At 42.0% G+C, this 23,295-nt stretch overlaps 2 protein-coding genes across 4 annotated transcripts; both read right to left on the reverse strand.

Annotated features, from left to right (window-relative positions):
- Nucleotides 1–813: 813 nt before the first annotated feature.
- gga3a (golgi associated, gamma adaptin ear containing, ARF binding protein 3a) lies at nt 814–16,082 on the reverse strand. 3 transcript variants are annotated; one of them, XR_003749215.1, is made up of 18 exons: nt 16,017–16,082; nt 14,231–14,315; nt 14,076–14,151; nt 13,897–13,995; nt 13,678–13,801; nt 12,787–12,890; nt 12,478–12,558; nt 12,256–12,393; nt 11,836–11,917; nt 10,850–10,960; nt 10,512–10,757; nt 10,055–10,137; nt 9,673–9,905; nt 5,774–6,039; nt 5,455–5,624; nt 2,877–2,987; nt 1,924–2,094; nt 814–1,878 (listed from the first exon to the last, which is right to left on the reverse strand). XR_003749215.1 is itself a non-coding variant. In XM_028973803.1 (17 exons), exons 1-17 carry the CDS (start codon nt 16,054–16,056, stop codon nt 1,984–1,986), a joined length of 2,160 nt encoding a protein of 719 aa, XP_028829636.1. In that variant the 5' UTR covers nt 16,057–16,082; the 3' UTR covers nt 814–1,983. The 3 variants fall into 3 exon arrangements, 2 of the variants coding, with proteins under 2 accessions (XP_028829636.1, XP_028829635.1); XM_028973803.1 differs by having other exon boundaries at nt 814–2,094; XM_028973802.1 differs by lacking the exon at nt 814–1,878 and having other exon boundaries at nt 1,977–2,987.
- A 377-nt stretch (nt 16,083–16,459) lies between these two features.
- On the reverse strand, nt 16,460–21,114 carry mif4gda (MIF4G domain containing a). Its single transcript, XM_028973710.1, has 5 exons — nt 20,855–21,114; nt 20,659–20,768; nt 19,686–19,841; nt 17,640–17,732; nt 16,460–17,140 (listed from the first exon to the last, which is right to left on the reverse strand). The coding sequence occupies exons 1-5, from the start codon at nt 20,931–20,933 to the stop codon at nt 16,913–16,915; spliced, it is 666 nt and encodes a 221-aa protein (XP_028829543.1). The 5' UTR covers nt 20,934–21,114; the 3' UTR covers nt 16,460–16,912.
- Nucleotides 21,115–23,295: the final 2,181 nt, after the last annotated feature.

Below are 23,295 nucleotides of genomic sequence, written 5' to 3' on the forward strand. Positions count from 1 at the left end.
CAAACTTGAAATTATTGCACTAAACCCTGAAACATAAATAAAAATTGGGTGGTGTGACAGATCAGAAGTTGGGATTCACATATTTCTGGAAAAAAATAAGATTGCTTCATCCTTCCTCATGTGGCTCAAAACGACGGAAAATAAAGAAAAAAATGCACCAAAAAATGCAGAATAAAAAGTGCACCAAGAAAAGACCTTTACAAACACTAATCAATCATTTTATGCTTAAAAACGAAAAAATGTGTACAAACATTAAATTTAAAGAAATGAATAGAGATACTTCTAACAATTATTTGACACTGAGCAAGCAGCTTTCATGGCTGCCCACTGCTCACCAAGGGTGATGCAGGGTTCAATGCAGAGATCACAATTCATTGCTGCAGCATTTCATAATCAATTCACTTTTCAAATAATCAAGGACAGTTAATAATCAAGATTATGTAATGATGCTATAATTGCATGTTATGTTATGATTGTGATTATGTTATAATTACAACAGGCCTACAGTTAACTGTAGCTTTATTTATGTTAAATGTTTTTAAATGTTAGTAAATGCTAATTTACTAAAACACTAATTAAACTATAATGTCTGAATATTGCAGAATTGGGTTGTATGCTAAAACATGACCAAATAAAGTACTGATATGCATAATGCATTGTGTTGTAACACATGGACAACATGAATGTTCAGACATTTTCACAATCCAAAAAAACACCACCACCAGTTTACAAAGTGTTCATTAATTACAGATACAGACACAGTAACTGCATTTTTAAAACTAATACTTTAATTACTTCATGCAGCAAACGGACTTCCATATGTACATTTTTTATTTTATTCTAGCAGGAAACCATACGTTTAATGTTCATGAATACAGCAATAATTTTCTTTCAGATGAGGAAAATGCTGTTTAGGTCACAAAATATCCATTCATACAGTAGTTAAGTCCTTTATATTGTTCATCCCTTACAGCTTTTCTCATAAGACAGTGGGGTGAAACCAGGTAAATGTGCATTTTACCTGTATGGCAGGTTATGTTATAATTTTACAAAATGTGGTAGTTGCACTACAGAAAATGGCTCAGAAAAGGAAACTTGCCATAAACGGAACAGAGGTTTTTGTATCACAACACTGTAAACCAGATATCAAAATGGACTTGCTTTAAAAAAGAAAAAAACGACAATGGCCAAAGTGTTACTAGAGCCCAAGGAAGCTGGTGGGCTCACTTTCTCTCTATTGGACAAACTAATCAGTCCTAAAACTGATCAGTCCTCACCTGCGGTGACAAACCCCCAAAACCACAGTAATACAAACAATGACCACAAAACATCTAATATTTGCCTTCAACAATAGCCTGGTAGTGTGAGTTCAAATAAACAGCAGTTAGTAGCAAACACTGTTAAAATCTCGGCAGTGGCTCATGACCAAACTCCTTTACAGCATGAACACAACATTTTACAATATGAAAAATAAAATTTGGACATATCTGAAAAAGCAGGAACAGCATATATGGATTAATTTGTATTAAAAAAGCACTAATAAGCACCATGTGCATTCAGTCGTTAAACCAGACATCTACCCACGCCATTCCTGGAGGCTTAATGGAAGTCTTGTTCTTCGAGTCGACTTTTCTAAGTCTGAAGCCACTTAAAGCCAGGTAAACGGTCAATAAGCTAGCCCATGTCCACTGTAAACTACTAACACTTAGCACATACAATGGCATTAAATAAATAAATAAGAAAATAAATAATATGATATCACACTGAAGCAACACTGGAAAACATGACGTCATGATGCTAATAGCACTTGACGGTTGACATTCATAAACACATTGATCTGGATAATGGTGCTGCCGAGGTCATGGTAACTGGAGTGCCCTGGCACTCCAGTTACCATGACCTCGGCATGGTAACTGGAGTGCCCTGGCACATCTAACAAGTCCTCTGTCCAGACTATGATTCACAGTGGGTTACCAGGTGGCGCTATAGGCAGCCCCACTTCTCTGCTGGGGGAAACTGGTCAACCTCCCCGACCTCTGTGCACAGCTGCTCTCCTAAAGTGAACGTTAGCTTGTACCTCAACCTCACCTTCTCCTGAAAAGAAAAGAGGAAACAGCAATGAAAACTGCAGTAGCATTAAGCAAGATATAACGCTGAGCATTTCATAGACAGTAAAACATAGACAACAGTGTGACCCTCAGAGTGATTTTCAGGGGTGTACCATCTCTTATGATTATGTGTGCAACATGTGGAGAAGAAGGGTTTTACTCTTACCCCTTTAGCACTGCTCTGGTTCCTGTGCCGGTTCTCAATTTTTGGAACCAGTGCTGTGCTTTTCCACAGAAAAAAAAACAAGTGCCCAAAAAAGGCACCGAACCAGCCCCTAAACTTTGCTGGTCTCATAGCAAAAACCCGTGATGTAATGAGTGGTGGAGGGATGATTGGAAACTTTAGAAGAGAAAATGGTGAAGAGTGAGAGACCGATAACGTAGAGCGCTTAAGAAATGAAAGCTCTTCTAGCTATATGGACATCCACAAAAATTCAACTAAAATGAAAAAGTGCACAAGAAGAAAGTTTATAAAGAAATAAGGGAAAGTCGCAGGCTTTACACAAACAACCGAATTGTCAGTAATCTTAAAAAAAAATAATGAAGAAAGACAACAGGGAGAAACAGAACAGATTGTGTAAAAGTGGCAGAAGTGGAGGTCCAAAAGAGTTCTGTTTAGTGAGCGTGACCTGCGATGTATTATCATGCGGCTCATGCTGAGCTCCTGTCTATCGCGGACCGGTTCTCGCTTTGTTCCCAGTTCAGCACCGGCTGAGTACCAGAACCGGCACCAGTGTAGTGGAAATTAGGTATATCTAGCCCACTTACCTTCAGTGGATTGGCAAGCAGCATTACTTGAGTGATAGATCCGGGGGGTAAGATGGGGTTGAAAGGGGGTAGATCAGCTCCTGATGGTGGCTGGAGTTTCACCTTCATCGACTGACAGAGGACCCAAGTTCAACCAACCATTTCATGTCAATAACTACAACTAGTCACACTACACAAGTCTTGTTTTTTGGAAAAAAATCTACCAAAGAGATAGATTTTGTTTTCTTAAAAATGTCTAAAAGGGTGGTGTAAATAAAATAGTCACTGATAGGTGGCACCAAATACAATATTTTATTAAAAACACTGCTCCAAAAATATATATATCGGGAACACTTAAACAACAGAATGTTACCCTAGTCAATCACACTTCAATGAAAACGAACTGTCCACTTTGATGCTGTAAGATGGGAAATCACAAGTCCATGTTTGTTTTGCTTTGAGGTTCATCACCTCCATGTCTTTGTTGGGCGGCCTTCCCCCGAGCAAGAGGTGTTAAAAAGGCCTGCCATTTGTTTTGGGGTCCCGCGCTTTGTCTTTTGTCGGCCGCAGACGGGAGACACCGGGGAATAGTCCTGGGAATCAAATGTATAAAAGAATTGTCTCGTGGACACTAAGGACTTTATTACTTTCCTTTCCATCGGGAATTGAGGGGGATCTTCCCATTCATTTCTGAGACTTTTCTCTTTTTCTCCTGGATCAGGTGATTTCTCTGAAGCTTGGTTCTGGCTTTTCTCTTTCATTTTGGGTTTTCTGTAACATTGGTACCTTTTTTACATACAATATTCACATGTAACTCCAATAATAATCTACTGGTGTTAATAAATTAGAAACTGTTCATCCTTTTAACCTATATTGTGTCATGCCACTTTCTGCCAGGTAACACCAGGTTGGAGTGGTTTTTAATACAGTGCTCTTGTGTAGAGAGTTTTTATACTAATCTCCACTCTTTTACAATGGTAACTGGCAATAAATTTCACATCCTGTTGTGTAATAGGAATAGACAACAGGTGGAAATTATAGGCAATTAGCAAGAAATCCCTAATATAGCCCTTGTTCCACAGGTGGTGACCACAGACCACTTCTCAGTTCCTATGCTTTCTTGATGATGTTTTCGTCACTTTTGAATGCTGGCGGTGCTCTAGTGGTAGCATGAGACGGAGTCTACAACCCACACAAGTGGCTCAGGTAGTGCAGCTCATCAAGGATGGCACATCAATGTGAGCTGTGGCAAGAAGGTTTGCTGTGTCTGTCAGCGTAGTGTCCAGAGCATGGAGATGAAAGCCAACAACTTTCACAGATGAAAGCAGGTTCACACTGAGACGTGACAGAGTCTGGAGATGCCGTGGAGAACATTCTGCTGCCTGCAACATCCTCCAGCATGACTGATTTGGCAGTGGCAGGTGAGGGGTGGCATTTCTCTGGGGGGCAACACAGCCCTACATGTGCTCGCCAGAGGTAGCCTGTCTGTCATCAGGTACTGAGATGAGATCCTCAGACCCCTTGTGAGACCATATGCTGGTGTGGTTGGCCTTTGGTTCTGAAGTGAGTGATTGCCACATGTGATAACACAGCAGCACAGCACACGGTGCATTTATCCCATCACCCTGAGTGGGCAGCCATGACCGGCGTCCGGGGAGCAGTGTGTGGGGACAGTGCTCAGTGGCACCTCAGTGGTACCATGGCGGGTCGGGATTCGAAACGGCAATCTTCAGATTACGGGGCCGCTTCCTTAACCGCTAGGCCACCACTGCCCCACTGTTCCTCCTAATGCAAGACTATGCTAGACCTCATGTGGCTGGAGTGTGTCAACAGTTTCTGCAAGACGAAGGCATTGATGCTATGGACTGGCCCGCCCCTTCCCTAGACCTGAATCAAATTGAGCACATCTGGGACATCACGTCTCATTCCATCCACCAATACGGTGCATCACAGACTGTCCAGGAGTTGGCGGATGCTTTAGTTCAGGTCTGGGAGGAGATCCCTTAGAAGACCACCTCATCAAGAGCATGCCCAGGTGTTGTAAGGAGGTCATACAGGAATGTGGAGGCCACACACACTCTGGGACCTCATTTTGACTTATTTTAAGGACATTTCATCAAAGTTGGATCAGCTTGTAGTGTGTTTTTCCACTTTAATTTTGAGTGTAACTCCAAATCCAGACCTCCATGGGCAGATACATTTGATTTCCATTGATAATTTGTGTGATTTTGTTGTCAGCACATTCAACTATGTAAAGAACAAAGTATTTAATAAGAATATTTTATTCAGAACAAGGAAATCTTATTGTTGTGTTCCCTTTATTTTTTTGAGCAGTGTATATAAATAAGTCTTATATTTATGCCATACTTTTGAGTCTTGTGTTGTCACTGTACTTAAATCATTAGTATGCCAAGAACTGCTTAACAGTAAACCAAGGGCACTTCATTTTAACACACAGGCTACAATTAAGCGTTATTAAACAATTAATAATGAAATGCCTTCACACATACAGCCAGACACCTTCTAAATCTTGTGTGAGCTTACCTCTCTGACTAGCTTATTCTTTGCCAATAAAATAGCAAGGAAGATGACACGTTACCTTGGGCACAGCAGCCTGCAGGACCACATTTCGGACTGGCAGTGGGGCCGTATTCAGCATAGACACCACTATGACCAGGACATCTGATCGACCAGGTGGACATTCGGTGGCAAAATGAAGAAGGACTCGCACTCCAGTCTTATCATAGGCCGTTACCGGGCAGATTTTACCTGCAGAGCCACACACAAAGCCTGGTCAGTAATCATGGTGCATTTTGACTGTGGTGGGCTGTTTCCCCACACAATGATCCGGAATACACTCAGTGACTGTAGTGTGGTTGAAATGAGTACTGAAATGGAGTCAAGAAGCTCCGACTTACTAGGTTTTATGGCATCCAGCGGAACAAACACATTGGCAAGAGAGACTTCAGGGCCCCTCGCAGGACTTTCTAGGTTCACAGAGAGGGTGGGGGACATGGATCGGAAAAGGGGACTTCCAGGAGTTGCACTTGCCACTTGAACTTTTGCTGAAGACGTGCAGAGTGGTGCAGGGAGCATGCCGAGGGATGGCAGGGTCACAGATGCAGAAATGGTGGAAGTTGCTGGCATTCCGAAGAGAGGAGCTGGATCAGCAATGTCTGTCTCACTGTCAACAGCAGAACTCAAAATCAGTCTGGGGACAAATGGAGGCAATTTGGTCAAAGTTTCACTTCAAAATTAATTCAATTTATTTCCCTTCTATTGCACAAATGGACTTAATAGACCATTCCAAACTGCTGATTCTGGAAAGGTTTTCCGCTAGATTGTTGCTACTCATCACTAAATCAGGTTTCATCACTTAAAAGAGCTTGAATGGCTTTAGCTCAGCTTGGGGTTGTGTGGTAACAATACAATATCATACATTCTCTTGCTATCCATAAGTGAAGTGATTGTCATTTGTGATACACAGCAGCACATCATACAGTGCACACAGTGAAATTTGTCCTCTGCTATGACAGGCGCCCGGGGACCAGTGTGTGGGGACGGTGCTTTGCTCAGTGGCACCTTGGCGGATCGGGATTCGGCAACCTTCTGATTATGTGGCAGCTTCCTTAACCGATAGGCCACCACTGCCCCAGTGACAAACAGATTACCACATTGTATGAGCCTCATATGAGCATCATATCACAATTAATTGCAATTACTCACAATGGATTCTTAAGACTAAATCTTGCATTATTTAAGACTGATTATCTATGATATCTATGTGAGAAAGAGGCTTAGATGGGGTGTCTGGTCTGGTCATTTTTTAAATGAAACAGCTGAAATATTTTCATCCATACGTAGCAGATGCATCATGGAAACACTGTTGGTGTGTCTCCAATTGAAAACAATGTAAATGCAACAACTCTAAAACTCATTTACAGACCATATTTATGTGGGGATAGTCACTGGCTATTTTCACATGACTGTCATAATGTCAGACCCATCCAGGAAGTGAAGATGTAGCTGTGCTAATTGAATCAAGTTATTTTAACGCATTACATATTTAAAAATTATTCATCAATGAATCAGTTTTGTTGTGCAAGATATGGAGCTCCTCTGACCGCTCTCTCTGATTGTGAATGGGGGTGAGTTCGATGGTTAAATGCATTTTTGGACGACTCTTATGAAAGAAAACCAGTTCCATCTGAATTTTATTAGTCTTTGATTTTTTTGTATTGAAACAATGTTTCTACAATTTTGCTTTTAAATAATTTCAGATTGTATTTTCTATGAAAATATATTAAAAGTACAATATTCAAGCACCAAAATTTCAAGTAATATCATTCAACTTGTGAAATTCAGGTTCAGAAAATCAACTCCAAAACATTCTGTGTAATCATCCAGCAAACTAAGCTCGAGCAATTGATCCAGCATCCAAGTCATGCTCCAACCATCATGTTGGAGCATGACTTGGACATTCTATTCTATGCTGTCACGTGACTCCGGTCATGTGACCGGGAACACCGTGGAAACCAGGTAACGCAACTCCCATAAATTGGCAAGATGGCCACAGCCAGCCACTCAGTTATTGATTGGCATTTGTTTTTTTCTTCTTATCTGTCTCATCATCCATCAACTCATCCTTTTGTCCTGTCCCTTCCACGATCCTGTCCTTCACGCGAATGTCAACGTCCGTGGGGTGTTGCGGTTTACGCTGGCTCACATTCGCAGATTACTACAATGGAAACGTACCTGCCTCCTTTGCTTTTAGCTGCACCTAGGTTCTCATTCCCACCAACACACGCTCTCTTCTCTCTTTCTGTTCTGCGTCAGAACTGTGACATATACAGTACAGGCTAAAAGTTTGGACACGCCTTCTCATTCAATGTGTTTTCTTTATTTTCCTGACCATTTACATTGGTAGATTCTCACTGAAGTCATTAAAACTATGAATGAACACATGTGGAGTTGTGTATTTAACAAAAAAAAAGGTGAAATAACTGAAAACATTTTAATATTAACTTTTAATATTCTAGTTTCTTCAAAATAGCCACCCTTTGCTCTGATTACTGCTTTGCACACTCTTGGCATTCTCTCGATGAGCTTCAAGAGGTAGTCACCTGAAATGGTTTTCACTTCACAGATGTGCCTTATCAGGGTTAATTAGTGGAATTTCGTGCTTTATTAATGGGGTTGAGACCACCAGTTGTGTTGTGCAGAGGTCAGGTTACTACATAGCCGACAGCCCTATTGGACAACTGTTAAAATTCATATTATGGCAAGAACCAATCAAAGAAAAATGAGTGAAGGTCAGTCAGTCCAGAAAATTGCAAAAACTTTAATTGTGTCCCCAAGTGGAATCGCAAAAACCATCAAGCGCTGCAACGAAACTGGCACACATGAGGACCGACCCAGGAAAGGAAGACCAAGAGTAACCTCTGCTTCTGAAGACAAGTTCATCCGTGTCACCAGCCTCAGAAATCACAAGTTATCAGCAGCTCAGATCAGAGACCAGATAAATGCCACACAGAGTTCTAGCAGGAGACCCATCTCTAGAACAACTGTTAAGAGGAGACTGCGAGAATCAGGCCTTCATGGTCAAATAGCTGCCAGGAAACCACTGCTAAGGAGAGGCAACAAGCAGAAGAGATTTGTTTGGGCCAAGAAACACAAGAAATGGACATTAGACCAGTGGAAATCTGTGCTTTGGTCTGATGAGTCCAAATTTGAGATCTTTGTTTCCAACCACCATGTCATTGTGAGACACAGAAAATGTGAACGGATGGATTCCACATGCCTGGTTCCCACTGTGAAGCATGGAGGAGGAGGAGGTGTGATGGTGTGGGGGTGTTTTGCTGGTGACAGGGTTGGGGTTTTATTCAAAATTAAAGGCACACTGAACCAGAATGGCTACCACAGCATCCTTCAGCAACATCCCATCCCATCCGATTTGCGTTTATTTGGACGACCATTCATTTTTCAACAGGAGACTGACCCCAAACACACCTCCAGGCTGTGTAAGGGCTATTTGACCAAGAAGGAGAGTGATGGAGTACTGTGGCAGATGACCTGGCCTCCACAGTCACTGGACCTGAACCCAATCGAGATGGTTCAATCATAGTTTTGATGCAGTCAGTGAGAATCTACCAATGTAAATGGTCATGAAAATAAAGAAAACACATTGAATGAGAAGGTGTGTCTAAACTTTTTGCCTGTACTGCATAAGAAGGTGTTTTGGGGCTCGGGGGGTAGTAAAGATTGTACTTGCTAGAGGCAGGGGCGTGTAAAATGGAAAAGTTACAATTTTATTTAAATGGCATGCAGTCCTGGATTGCAATGACCATTAGTCCAATGTTTGACTAACAAAGCTATTTAATACAATGCAATGCAATGCAAAAATGTGCATATTAATGTAGGTTGCTCTGGATAAGGGCGATTGCTAAACGTCGTACAAGAAATGTAAATGTTTTCCATGTGCTAGCAAAGAACATTTGCCAAATGTTCAGGGACATTGTTTCAAAAAAAAAAAATTCTAAATCAAATGGATCCATAACATGAGTTCTGTGATTATCTGTTGTCTACACCAGTTCATTTCCTGTCCACTGCATTAAGAGGGTGTGACTATAAGGTGATAAAATGATACAGGCTACAGCCAATAACAAAAGCAGGATTCTTCCTCCTGCATTCAACAGCAGCGAACTGCTGTCCACATACAGCATAGAATACAGCTGAAACAAGGCAGCATTCTATATTGGCCACACAAAGTCATCACAAAGTCATCATATGCATCAATTCTGCCCTTCGAGATACATACACAGAGCTGCTGGGGTTCCCCAGGTCCAGCATGGCAAGATCCTGCAGGCCTTGGTTCAGCGAGGTTGACACTGACTGTGCTGCACTAGGGAATGGAAAGGGCGTGACCATACAAGCATCCGGGTACGATTTAGGATCTTGAACAATGGTAGGATCTGCAGAAGCCGGCGCCACAGGGAAGATGGAGGGTAGAGGGGGCAAACTTCCAAAGAGGTCCAGCAATGGACTAGCGGCCTGTTAACAGGAAACGATGAACAAGTTTAATGGACTTTCATGGACTTCATTTTCAAGTGATTACTGGTTTATATAGGCCAACAACCACTACTGTACAAAGACTTATAAATATGATAAATTTAGCACTTTTATTATATGAATTGCTCTACCTTCTGGGAAGTCCACTGATTGTTTTCTTCACTTTCTTTTGATTTCTCTTCAGTTTGCTTGCTGCTGACCGGATCACTAAGGCCTGCAGAGAATAAAATATAGTAATGTATAAAACCACTTCCAGGTCAATCTCGCAGAACCTATTGTTCTTCTCAGAATATGATGTGGAGCTCCAAACTCCAGGAGAATGATCTCTCACTATCACTTATGAAGGTACACAATTGCTCCATATTGCCTTCATTTGCATATCTTTTATTTGCTTGATAGTGGCATCTTCCAGGCTTGTTGACTACAAGTGCCTCCGAAGCTCTTGCTTCAGTTGGCTTCTTTCTCAGTCTGAACGTATTTGAACGTAATCAAGCAACTGAACAAGCCAAATTCAGATTTTGCTACATTTTCTAAACATCTCAGACTCATGTTCAGATGAATGGCTGGGTTGGCTGCTGTGAGTGTTACCGAGGGATAAGAGCTCTTCATCCAATAAAGAGAGAGAAGTGGAGGTCTGGCCGAGATTTAGGCAGGCATTGTCTCCGCTGCTGACTGAATAGCTCCCTTGTCCAGACAGCTGCTTGAGGCGTGTGGGGAGAGAACATGGCAGAGGGGAAGGCATGAGCAGGTCAGCTGCGACGGCACCTGAGGGAGCCTGAACATCCGAGCTGGCCAAGTCTATTAAAATCTCAGAGGCGCCGCCATCATGGGTGCCTGTTCGAAGCGGATTGAGAGTATCAATAACCCCAAATGGCATCAGCAACGAATAAAAAAAACGCAGACTGTGCAGAACTTCATGTGTTTACATTCTGATGCAGACGATCCTGGAGTGTCTCCATTGATTGTCTGGCCCTCTACTATCTTCTTATAAGAGTTGATGACCCGGGAGAGGTCATCGCTGGCCTGCAAGATGTCACCTGTTGAGTTAAAAACACACAAGGACGATGTTACTTCAGTGGATGAAGAAGAGGGGCTGTTTCTAGGGCTGACATGAATTCATAAACAGAAATGCGTTTGTTTCCTCTACACTCACATGTATGCAATAAAGTGTCTGATTAGCCAGTGTATTCGGCAGAACTGCATAAATGGAATATTGGCTGGCACATCAAAAAGCTCCACATTTTTGCTTTCCTTTATATAAAATATGCAGACATAAAATCAAGAGTGAATTCCACAACATTTCACAAAAAACAAGGACATTTCTAAATTACCCTAAACTTTAAAACAGTGTTTTATATTTTATATTTACTATTTAAAACCAAGTTCAGACCAAGTACATGGAGTCTAGAGAGAAACTTGCAGTGTCCTGGGACGGATGAGGACAAATCAAGGGCATTAGCAGAACTATGTAGAAACGTGGGGAAGGGTGGTTTAAAGAACAAAAAGAGCCAGTGTCCTGAACTGAGCCACTCAGATCGCAGAACCCCATGTGGAATATCCCTGTTTACCGGCAAAACACTGGGAACTTCACTCATGAAATTAACAAAATATAAATACGTACATTTTTTATTTAGTTAGTTAGTTACTTAGCCAGACAGACAGAGCAATAGATACTTTATCTATTTCGGAATTTAATGTAGATATTTGATGAAGGGTAGCACCCTTGGAGTGTTGGTATGTGAGTGAAGGGTGTGGCTTGTGGCATGGATGGCATGTGGCTGGCGTCTGGCTGATCCTGCATAATTATCTGCATGTGTTGGTTCTTTTAGGGTTTCTCATGTTTAATAGGAAAGAAGAAAACCTCAAGCAATAAATAAAAATTGACACTGAATAATCTGCAATGTCACTGTACCTAAGCTGTTGTCATTGTCCTCAGTTTCTGTTGCCAGTTTGAACACGTCACGTCTGAGCTTGTCACAATCATCATGCAACTCCTAAGAACGACAACAAAAAAAAAAACCTTTCTTTTCAAAAGCAAATTTCTTTCATATTTTCCATCATTTACAGGTGCAAAATACTAAAAGTCCAGGGCCTGTGCACCCCCTCTGTCAAGAATAACAGGTTGTTTTTCCAATTATTACTGATGATTTTTACCCATTTGTCCTTGCTAAAAGCTTGGTTGAGCAAATTTGTGCAATAGTGCAAGGATCTTAAGTCGTCTTGCAAGATCAGCCCCAACACTTCTTGCATTTCAGCCTTGAAGGCAAGCTCACTTTGATGACACCACTGGTTAATTTCTATAACTGCCATGCTGATGATGCAGTGAACTTGCCTTGATCAGCTCTCTGTCTGCCTGGGTCGACTCTTCTCGGTTGAAGTGACTCAGCATCTCATTCAGAAGCTTCACGCTGTTGCTCGCCTCCTCCAGAGTACATGTGCGCTTAGTGACTTTCTGCATTCTGGCCTCATCCTGGGGGGGAAAAAGTATTAGCGAGCACCATGATCAAAAAAATTCCCATGTATTTGCATTTTCTTGGTTTTTAAAGTGACTCACTTCCTTCACCATGTTTTTGATTAGACGGTTGGCCTCCTGCAGGTCCTCTGGTTTCTTGCTCTTCAGGAGCTCAGCTAATCTCTGAAACCCGAGGGGAAAATAAATTCGCAATGTTTTCACACCCAAGTGCAAGATTAATGAACAACACCTGTAAAGTGAAAATCTAATATTTCAATCTAATACTGCAATTTTTGCAGTATTTCTACAGAATGTAAAGCAAACTGAGCCACAACATCCATGTTTATCACAGTACATTTTTAGGGCTTACTACCTGTCCCAACATGAGTGACAATGAAAGGGGGGCTTCACCTTGCTCTTCTCCTCATTTTCAAACACTGGGTTTTTGGGGCGGGCAGGCGGTGAAGGGATCAGTGTCTTGTCCACAGGAACATCTGGATCTATAGTGACAATACCTGACCAAAGAAGAAGATCAATATGAAAATCCGTACTGCGATACACATAGTTATATTAAATTGGTTCATAGATCAGGGTTCACTCTCTTAAGTAACACTTAAAAATCCCAGACTTTTCCATGACTTTCCCTGATCAAAAAACTGAATTTCCATGACCTCCCGTATAAAGAAATGTTTAATATAATGTTTAGGTGCTAAGCATTTAAAGGGGTTATAGAATTCAAAGTTGCATGTACATTATTATTGTTAAATATAGGCAGGTTGGTGTGTTCAATGGAACAAGAGACAGTCACCCTGGAGACACTCAGGGACACAATAGTAGTAAGTGGGGTTTGAACATGGGACTTTGAGGTCTTTTGGTTCATTGGTGAGTGTGTTACCCACTAGGCTATTAATAAATGAATACATGCATGTTTGGCAGAGCCAGTCCTTAAATTCTTAATTTTCAAGCCAAACGTCTTGAAATTTACACTTGTCTGGCATGTTTAATAAGTTATCAAATGTAAGGACATATGTGGACACAGACTCCACAAAGATTTTGTGTCCAAGAATGTTGCATATTGTTCGAGCGTGAGAGGTTTTGAGTAAAATAAAAACCCTCACTGGGAACAAAGACGCATAAATACACATCAGGTTTTGGCTACTGCACTATATGCTATTAACAAAATTATTTTGTAATTCCCTGATTTTGCACCCAAATGATCAAATTCCCTGACTTTCCCTGTACTGAAATTGCCTGACCCGTGGAAACCCTGATAGAAACATACGAGGAGACCACCACACCCACCTTGCCGTTTTAACATCTGATAAGCTTCTTTGATCTTCGCCTCATCGGGCAGAGCGACTGACCAACTGTAGAGCAGCTCAATCACTTTCACCTTCACCTTTTCTGACACTCTGTCTCCTAAATACTGCAAACAAAAAATGAGTGCTTCTTCAATAAAAACACAACATGAATAATTCATTGTGAAAAGAAAATGAAAAAACAAAGATGGACAATGCCTGCCTTTGGTGAAACCACTTTGATCAATTCATTTAAAAACCTAAATTTTCCCACTTCGTTGTGGAATCTCCGACCACAGTTCTTCATGCAAGCTTCTAAAACCTGAAACGAACGAGCCCAGGTTAACCAACATCCCGTGCATGACCTGTCTCAAACGGCACGATAAAACCAGCACCTCTCACCGTCAAGGCTTGCAACGCCTCCCATTCTTGCGGGGACTGGATTTTGTGTGCTAGTAACCTCACAGAGATCTGGGGACTGTAATACACGAGGCACGCAGAATTAAGACACAAAGAGGTAAATTAAAGCAAACAAATGAAATCAAATCCATAAATACCCCTCCAGCTCTTTATTGATTTGGTCACAGAAGCCAATAATGTACTCCCAGTCTTCCTGTCTGTTGGAGGGGTTGGTGGCTTTATCTGTGGTAGGAAACAGAAGCTGTTCAGTGACTGAATTGTAACACACACAGATAACTCGTAAAAATATTTTTAAGGAATTATCACACACAGGCATCACCTCCAATTCAAGTGCAGATGCAATCAAGCAAACATATGAAAATAATATTTAATACAATGTTCTAGGCCACCACTGCCCCTTATGCAGTAAGACATGAGATTCTATCACACACAGGATTCTATCATAACTTCCTTATTTTGGATTTTACTCTTCTTATTGATTAATTATTCTAAATATTGCATATGCATCACTGCAAAAAAACTGAGTCATTTCCCCGCTGATGTTGAATGCAGCACACGCACGCACGCACGCACGCACACACGCGCACACACACACACACACACACACACACACACACACACACACACACACAGACAAGTGGCATTCTGTAACGAACAGGAAACCGATGTTCTGACATTTCAGCATACCATTTGTGGCATTTGGCAGACGCCCTTATCCGAGTGACTTGTAATGTGCTTCCATGTTACAATCAATGAAGTAAGCAGTTCTGGTTTACTTGGACCCCAACTATGAATAAAATAATTTTATTCACTCTGTTGTACTTTTTTGTTGCATAAGTCAGACTACAAGAAAGTTACAATTTATTCTAAGTATTCTCTAAAGATGAAGGTCTTAAGCGAGGGGAAGTTCATTCCACCAGCTGGGGGCCGAGACAGAGAAGAGTCTAGATGAGTGCTTTCCTCGTACCTTCAGCAGTGCTACCCCATGTTTGGCATTGTAGGCCAGCGTCAGTTACAGTAATCCAGTCATAACATACTCGCATATGAACCAGAAGAACCAAGTTCAAATCCCACTTACTACCAATATGTCCCTGAGCAAGACACTGAACCCTAAGTGTCTCCAGGGGGACTGTCCCTGTCACTACTGATTGTAAGTCACTCTGGATAAGGGCGTCTGATAAATGCTCTAAATGTAATGTAAAATATTATAGCGAAATGATAGCTAATCTTGCTTGAAGCGCACGTATAGAACAGAAACAAGTCATTTCGATTGTGTCTATAATTTCTTTATACCGCCAAATAAAGGTAAGTAATTGTACATAAATTGTGCCATTATTTTACCTTGCTTTTTTACTACAGTTTGTGATTTTACTGTAGTTATTCTGTCAGTTTAAATGCAGGTATGAAATTTTGCAAGTGTGTTAAACAGGACAGATAAAGCTATTCTGACAAAGTATGCTGATCTGTCAGAAGCAGGCAAAATCAGGGGAGTCACGATTACTATCGCGATACGAAAGTAAAATCTAACCATCGCCTCGCTATAGTCACGATACAGTCGCTGTCAATATTTAGACAAGCAGCAATGCGATAGACGGACAGCTTGGTCAACTAAAAAGGTCTACACGAGCTATAAAGTGATTTAGTGTATGTAGCTGCTCGAATGTAAAACATGTCTAATCTGTACAGAAGTGGCGAAGTCTGTCCGAACCTAGGACCAGCAGCCCTGTCACACCGGGATTAGGATTAGCGCGGCTGTTTAAAATTAGCCACTGTTTGCTAACAGTGTAGGTGGTCAAATCTCCGCGGAAACGCGTTTGGAGCCGAAGCGACACTCGGGGTGCGAAGAAACGCACGCGAGTCCGCGCTGAACGCCATCGCTCGGGCCAAAGCCCCAAAACGAGCCGGGTTCTGCAGGCTACTCACTGAGCCAGGACTCCAGCGACTCCCCTTCCGGATCCGCCATGTTTACTGTGAGTAGCTGCTCGCGGGGTTGCCAGATCTCGCGAGAGAAACATGCAGCATGGCGCGTGACACGAACACCCACCCCAGTCAACGGGTGGAATGAAAATGCACAAAATGTTACGCGTTCGTCATATGCAATTGTGCAAATGAAAAGATAACACGACAGAAAGATAGAAAAGATAACACGACAGACATCACAGTGAAACGAATGCAAAGTCCTTCGTACTGAGAGAATGTGCTAAACTAGAATGTGGAGTTGGGGTTTTACGGGAAAGGGATTTTCCAAACTTAAATTAAGCGGACTTGGCAACCGCCACACGCACAGAACTTGCTTTGCAATGTTTATGATGTACTTTTCTATAGGAGTAGAAACGTATACATCATTTGCATTAACAGTCAGGAAATTATTTCTCAAATATTTTTATTAATGCAATTCAAAATCTAACAAACCCCTTTCTATATGACATAAACAGACAGCCATAAATTTAATAAAAGTCCCCCAAAGACTGATTTATAATATGTTTGAAAAATGATCCAGCTAGAAAACCAGCTCTGGGAATAGCATAGAACACTTTTAAAAGAACAGAGGAATACAAAATGCTGTCTGTTTTACAAAGAGTATCAAACTAGCACAATATTATAAACTTTTGTGTTTTTTTCAACAAGGAAGCAATATAAAGGTACATACATTAAATACAAAAGAAGACAGTCAGTGTTGCACAGTGTCACCAGGTATTGCACACGTTAAAGGAGCCACTCCAAGGTCTTTTAGCCTGCAAACATCATCCAAACCAACACGACAAGTCTGCTGTGTTCTGTTACTTTAAAAAAGCAGCTACAAATGCTGGGCCCTGACGTCAATCGTACACCTCGCTGTAGTAGTAGCGCTGGGTGGTTTCGCTGAGGACCCAGCCGCCCGCCCGGAACTCCAGCACCTCCAGCAGCATGAGGCGCGTGAGGGAGCTCAGGCCCTCCTGTAGCAGGAAGCCGTCGCGCAGCTGACAGAACAGCCGGTCCATGCGGCCGCGCTCCTGCATCTCCAGCTGCTCACCAATGCGGTGGAGCTGCACCACCAGGCAGTCCACCTGCCAGAGGGGATCAAAAAACATCAAGAAACACTGTAACCAGACGTCCGGCGTGAAGACAAGCCGATTTGAACTTGTTTCTGATATTCTGACCTTCTTATATCTGGAACCTGATGACTGTGAGCATCGTGTTAATATTTATTTATGGCTGTTATTCCAATGGTAACCTCTTACCATTGGGGGTGTGTTTTACTGAAAGTTAAGAAGTGAATGTAAAGTGATCGTCATTGTGAAACACTGCAGCACGGCAGACACTGCACACAAAGAAATGTGTCCTCTGCATTTAACCAATTACATTACAATGCCCAGGGAGCAGTGTACTCTGGCAGTTCAGGAATCAAACTGGCAATTACCTTGCCTAGCGTTACCTGCTAGGCAAACCACTGCAAAAGTACTAGTTTTGCACAAATGCAATATGAAACAAACTCCCACACATATTTTTGTTATTGTAACACTGCGTTATTATAAACAAATAATTTTAAAAACAGTAAACACTCACCTCCTCCTCATTCATAAGTGCATCAGGCTGTGCCAGGGTAAACAGACAGTCATAAACAGGATTGACAAGAGCCACTATGGGTGCATTGTTAACCTAAGGAATCAAATGAAGAAATACAAACATCAATTTATGGAATGCATGAAGAAACTCCATTCGAAGTGACTAAAACATGAACAATTTATCCCTAATATTCACAAAAAACAGACAATGCAGACAGATGCTTGTTAGTGCACTTCAAAATATATCCAGTAGGCGGCAGCCTTGTATACCAGATACCTGAGGAGAATCTAATTCAACATTTTACTTTTGTCAGTATACATTTACATTTACAGCATTTATCAGACGCCCTTATCCAGAGCGACTTACAATCAGTATTTACAGGGACAGTCCCCCTGGAGCACCTTAGGGTCTTGCTCAGGGACACAATGGTAGTAAGCAGTATAGAAATTCAATAGAAAAACCACCTATTTCTTGAGGCCAGGAAACATATTAAAAATACATTTAAAAATCACAACTTATGTACCATTATTTTTCCATCACTGTTTCACTTGTGAATAAAAAAAACTGAGCCCATGAAAATGAATGGTAACAGAATTAAATGAATAAAACTAGACTAAGGGACTAAAGGGTCCAGGGAGATCACAAGAGCTGAATCAGCTGGGACAAACAATATTCTGCTCGGGTTCAGCATCAGTTGATCAGCTGCTATTCACAAGGATAGGTCTGTCATACATGCATTTGATGAGCGTCATAGGAGGAAACTATAGGACAAATTAGACATTTAAGAAGATGTGAGCTCACTAATAGATCTGGTGTAAAAGGAGCTAAGCAATCACCATGCTGATGGAGGATGAGGATTTAGCAGTTGTTCAGTAAGAGACAGGTGGACAGTCTTTATGGAAAGTGCTACTTTGAAGCCAGATTGGTTCTGAGGTAGATGGACTTTTTGGAGTGACCTGATTATTTTGTTGCTTGAAAGCAACAGAAGTAAAGCAGCAGAAAAAACTGGTGCATGCATTTGTAATGTCAAGAATAGATTACTGCAGTGCTCTACTCGGCATCATCTCTCGGTAAACTCCAAGGAGTTCAAAATGCCGCTACAAGAATTGTAACTGGAACAAGAAGATGAACACATCACGCTGACTCTGTCCTCACTGCATTGGCTGCATTGCATGGGTAAAATTTCGAATTGACTGTAAAATTATTTTACCAACATACAAAGCTCTACATAAGACTGGTCCCTGATTACATAAGTGACTTGTTAACAGAGTACTGCCCTACACGAGAATTACACTCTCAAGAGAGAGCTCCCCTGCTTTGGAACAGCCTTCCTGCTCATGGTTGAAACTCAGATACAGTGTCAAAATTTAAGTGTAATGCTACAGACACATCGTTTTAGACAAGCAGTTAAAACTCACAAATACTTTGATGCTCATCTCAGCTAGGCTGTCCTAGATAGTCCACCGAGACCATTGTTGCACTCGCGTCAACCACTCGGTCCCAGCTACTTGAGTCTAATCTGTCTCTCTCTGATTATAGAAATGTTTTAGCATTTTGGTTTCATGTTCCAGAGAATTGCCCCAATGACTGCACCTCCAGTAGAGGTGTGAACCTTCACTGGTCTCACGATTCGATTACAATTATCAATGTATCCCATTAATTTTTCACTTAGTCCGCGATCACCTGACACCACAAATGCCAGAAAAATATGGAATCAGATTTGTGCCAAAAATTTTAAACAAAACTTTCCTAATATCAAACAAAAATACGATTGCTGGAATTTTGACAACATACGTCTTTGCTTACGTCTCGCTCTTCTTCGAACCGGCAACCTTCTGATTACATGTCTGCTTCCTTACCCGCTAGGCCACCACTGCCCTTGTGGTTAGATGACGGCCAGGCTGCGGAAGGCACACAAGAAACCTCACAAGATGGCAACGTTGCTCTTCCCTTGTTCACCCGTGTGCTGTTCCCATGACTACCTCACATCATTTCTACATCTGTAGAAGAGTTTTCCCTTATCTCTGGCGCCGGAGGTGGGGGTACCTTCAAGTAGTAGAAGATGTTGCAGATGAAGGTGACGACACAGACCCACTGCGAGACCGAGCACTTCCTGGTGTCGTCTCTGTTGGTGAACTCCTGCTGCAGTCGGTTCAGCAGGCTGCGCCGGAACACGCTGGTGTGGACCTGCTCCGCCTCGGCCTGCGGGGGATTTTCAACATCAGAATTACATGCCAAGCCGGGTTTGGATCAACCAGCACCTCTCACTGTTTGTCCATCGACTAAAGTATAGGTTGTAATATTTTTTTCAATTCAAACTCCCTGTTCTACACTTGCTCCATAGAAGCTCCTGTGTTTAGGTTTAGAGGATTCTGAGTGTAACCGAGTAATACAGATCAAACAAAAGCTTTTGCTCGACTCTTTCTATTGGCCTGGCTGTGTGTGTGTGTGTTTTAAAATATTTTCTCTCCCATAACGTTTTCTTGATCTGATCCCCACATTGTTAGATCCTGGGTGGTAGTCGTCAAGGTAACACAAGCAGTTTTGACTAGAACCAAACTGAAGCACCTTGGCGAATCAGGATTCGAACCGGCAACCTTCTGATTAAGGGGCTGCTTCCTTAACCACTAGGCCACCAGCTGCCCCACCAGCTACGTTAGAACCCACAGCGCATCGCAGGCTGTTGTGTATGGAGAGACTAGTCTAGACCAAAGAGGGAACATGAGCATCAGAACCGGACAGCAGGAACCTGATCTGCCTAATCACCTTTTCTTTTAATAAAATGAAAAAGCTATTCCTCTGACATGCTGAAAACCTGGTTCAAGAAAGGTTTGAAACCCAACAAAAAGTCTGAGGTGTTGACATGATCTCCAGATGTTGATCCAGTCTAGCATCTGAGGGATCTGATGCAGAACACCACAGAGTCCATACTTTAAACTGTGATATATGTAGTCTTCACACGCTGCCTGTGTGACTGTCTGTGACTGCACTCAAGGACCTGGAACACATGGTTCCTCACCTGGACCAGGGCATAGCAGATGCGACCAGCGTCCTTGCAGAAGCTGCTGTCCCTCAGCGACTGGTCCACGATGAGGTTGGACACCATTTCCAGATCGACCGAGCCCGGGTCTGTGGAAGGGGGACATGGACCAGAAAGTTACAGCGAAACCAAAGTACAGCGGGTCGACGAACGAGGCGGGGCAGCGCAGGCCGACCTGCAAGCGCCGATTTGAGGAGAGCCTGGTGGGCTACGTCCAGCGTGTGCAGCTTGTACTGGTCACATATGGCGTCCATGCTGCTGCGAGAAAGACCGCTCAGATCCAGCTGCTGCCGATATCCACAAGTCAGCCAGCCAGTCAATCAATCATGAGTGCTGCTCTGACCTGGTGATTGATTAATTAAATTAAACAGAAGACTTTCTTTACACTGTACGGGAAACCAGGATAAAAACATAAACACTTCCTGCGGTAGGATTTGTCTGGGGACCGTTGTGTTGCCAGATAACGCAAACTTTTAACTGGCGACACAGTCAGAAAGTTGTTCAACAACTAACAGAATATTTTGTTAGTATGTTTTTAAGAAATTAAACTATGATTAAACTTTGACATGACAAAAAGCATGAACGTTACTACTGCTGGAAATGTAATGTAGAAACAACACAATTATTATAGGATACTGCCGCAACCTGGCAACATGATATTTGTCTTGTATTGCCAGGTTGGGCTGTTTCCCTCGGAAAAAAATAAGCAGATTCTACGCGCTGTTAAGAGATGCCAGTCGTTACCTGAACGTATCTGTCAGCAATATTAAACTACAGGAATTGAAATCACAATCAACCCACAATTAAAATCGCACTTAAAAACGACATAAAACGCATATATTCACTCTCACTGATACTGATCTAACTGCCCAATAGTGTGAGATAAATTGATCACGTGGGTTTGTATCGTGGATGCCGGGCAAACTGGAGAAATTTAGCACACGCAAGTTCACAAGCATATTTATACCACCGTGGGTAACGAAGGGTAGGAAAGCAGAATCACGCCAGCTTCGTCATAGGCGCCTGGACAAGGACACCAGAACGCCTTTTGAGTACGCTTGTTTGGCATTGTACATCACCAAGGTTTAAAGTGAGATACAGTTGTTTTCTCAATGTTCCATGACCAAAAGTGAAACAAGTGGAGTGTTTCTTCCCACTACACTTGTCACATCACAGTAACAGTAAGTTTTAGTTTTTGCATTCAAGCAGGAGGTTTTGGACCATCATTGTAAAAACTGAAAGACTTAGGAGGAGTTTTTATCCTCAGGGCATTCGACTCCTCAATGAGAACATGCCGCCCTCCATTTCCCTTAAGATAAAGTCTGTATAATGCGTTTCGGGATACATTTCTCTGCATGTTGCATGTGTACATCATGTATGTGACAAAAACACTTTACTTACTTTCTTAACCTTACACTTACTCTTTCTTTTGTAGCTCCCTGTGCCACTATTATAATCTCTCTTCCTTATATTTCCCTAGACTTGGATTTATATGTTTCTTGTTCTCTTCTATTGACGTTTTTAATGAAATATTTTTTTACTTTACACTTTGATAATTCCTTCCATGTTGTGGCATGGAATAAGCCAGCCATAACAATTATACATTTGTATTGTCGTCAAATACCCAAAATAGCATTCATTAAAGAACTCTGGGGTAAAGAGACCATAGAGCATTGGGTAGATCAGCTTAACTGCATCAAAGTGCTACTTATTTTAAAAATGCTGTGTGTCTTTCCTTGGTGGGAAGAATGCACAAAAACTGGTTCACGTATGAAGCTGTAGTTTCCTCCATGTTCCCAGGGTCCTACGTTAACCAAACTTAAACACTCAAAATTAAATTATGATGCAAAAGGTCAATTTATGACCACCCCCTACTGCTCCCCAGGCACCTTTCTTGGCTGCCCACTGCTCACTAAGGGTGATGCAGGGTTAAATAGAGAGGACACCTTTCGTTGTATCACCGTGTGCTGTGCATCACTTTCACTTCAAGTGTAGATATTAGGGTTGTGTCTTGAGGTGTAATGATCAGGGTTAGGGTTACATTCATTACATACATACGAGCCGAAATAGCTCAGTTGGTAGAGACCGAAGATCTAAAGGTCCCTGGTTCAATCCCTGGTTTCGGCAAAAGCTTGTTGGACTGTGTACATGCAATTTGGGGCAGTGGTGGCCAAGCGCTTAAGGAAGCGGCCCCGTAATCAGAAGGTAAACAGTTTGAATCCCGATCCACCAAGGTGCTACTGAGGTGCCACTGAGCAAAGCACCGTCCCCACACACTGCTCCCCAGGGGCTTGTCATGGCTGCCCACTGCTCACTCAGGGTGATGGGTTCAATGCAGAGGACGAATTTCACTGTGTGCACCGTGCTGTGCTGCTGTGTATCACGTGTGACAATCACTTCACTTTTTCTTTATTAAATATTCAAAGGCAAATATTAAAAAATTTAGCTAGCACAGGAACACCACACATAATTTTTTGTTTTGGTGTATTCATATTTGAGGGTTCCAGAGTATTGCATAGAGCCAGAAGAAACAAAATGAAAATGCAGCTTTGAATTTCCACTTAATATGCATGGCCTGAACTGTAATAAAAGTTTCATTAGAGCATTTAAGTGGCT

This window comes from Denticeps clupeoides, chromosome 3 (assembly GCF_900700375.1).
Source record: "Denticeps clupeoides chromosome 3, fDenClu1.1, whole genome shotgun sequence".
In the NCBI taxonomy this organism is placed as follows: Eukaryota; Metazoa; Chordata; class Actinopteri; order Clupeiformes; family Denticipitidae; genus Denticeps; species Denticeps clupeoides.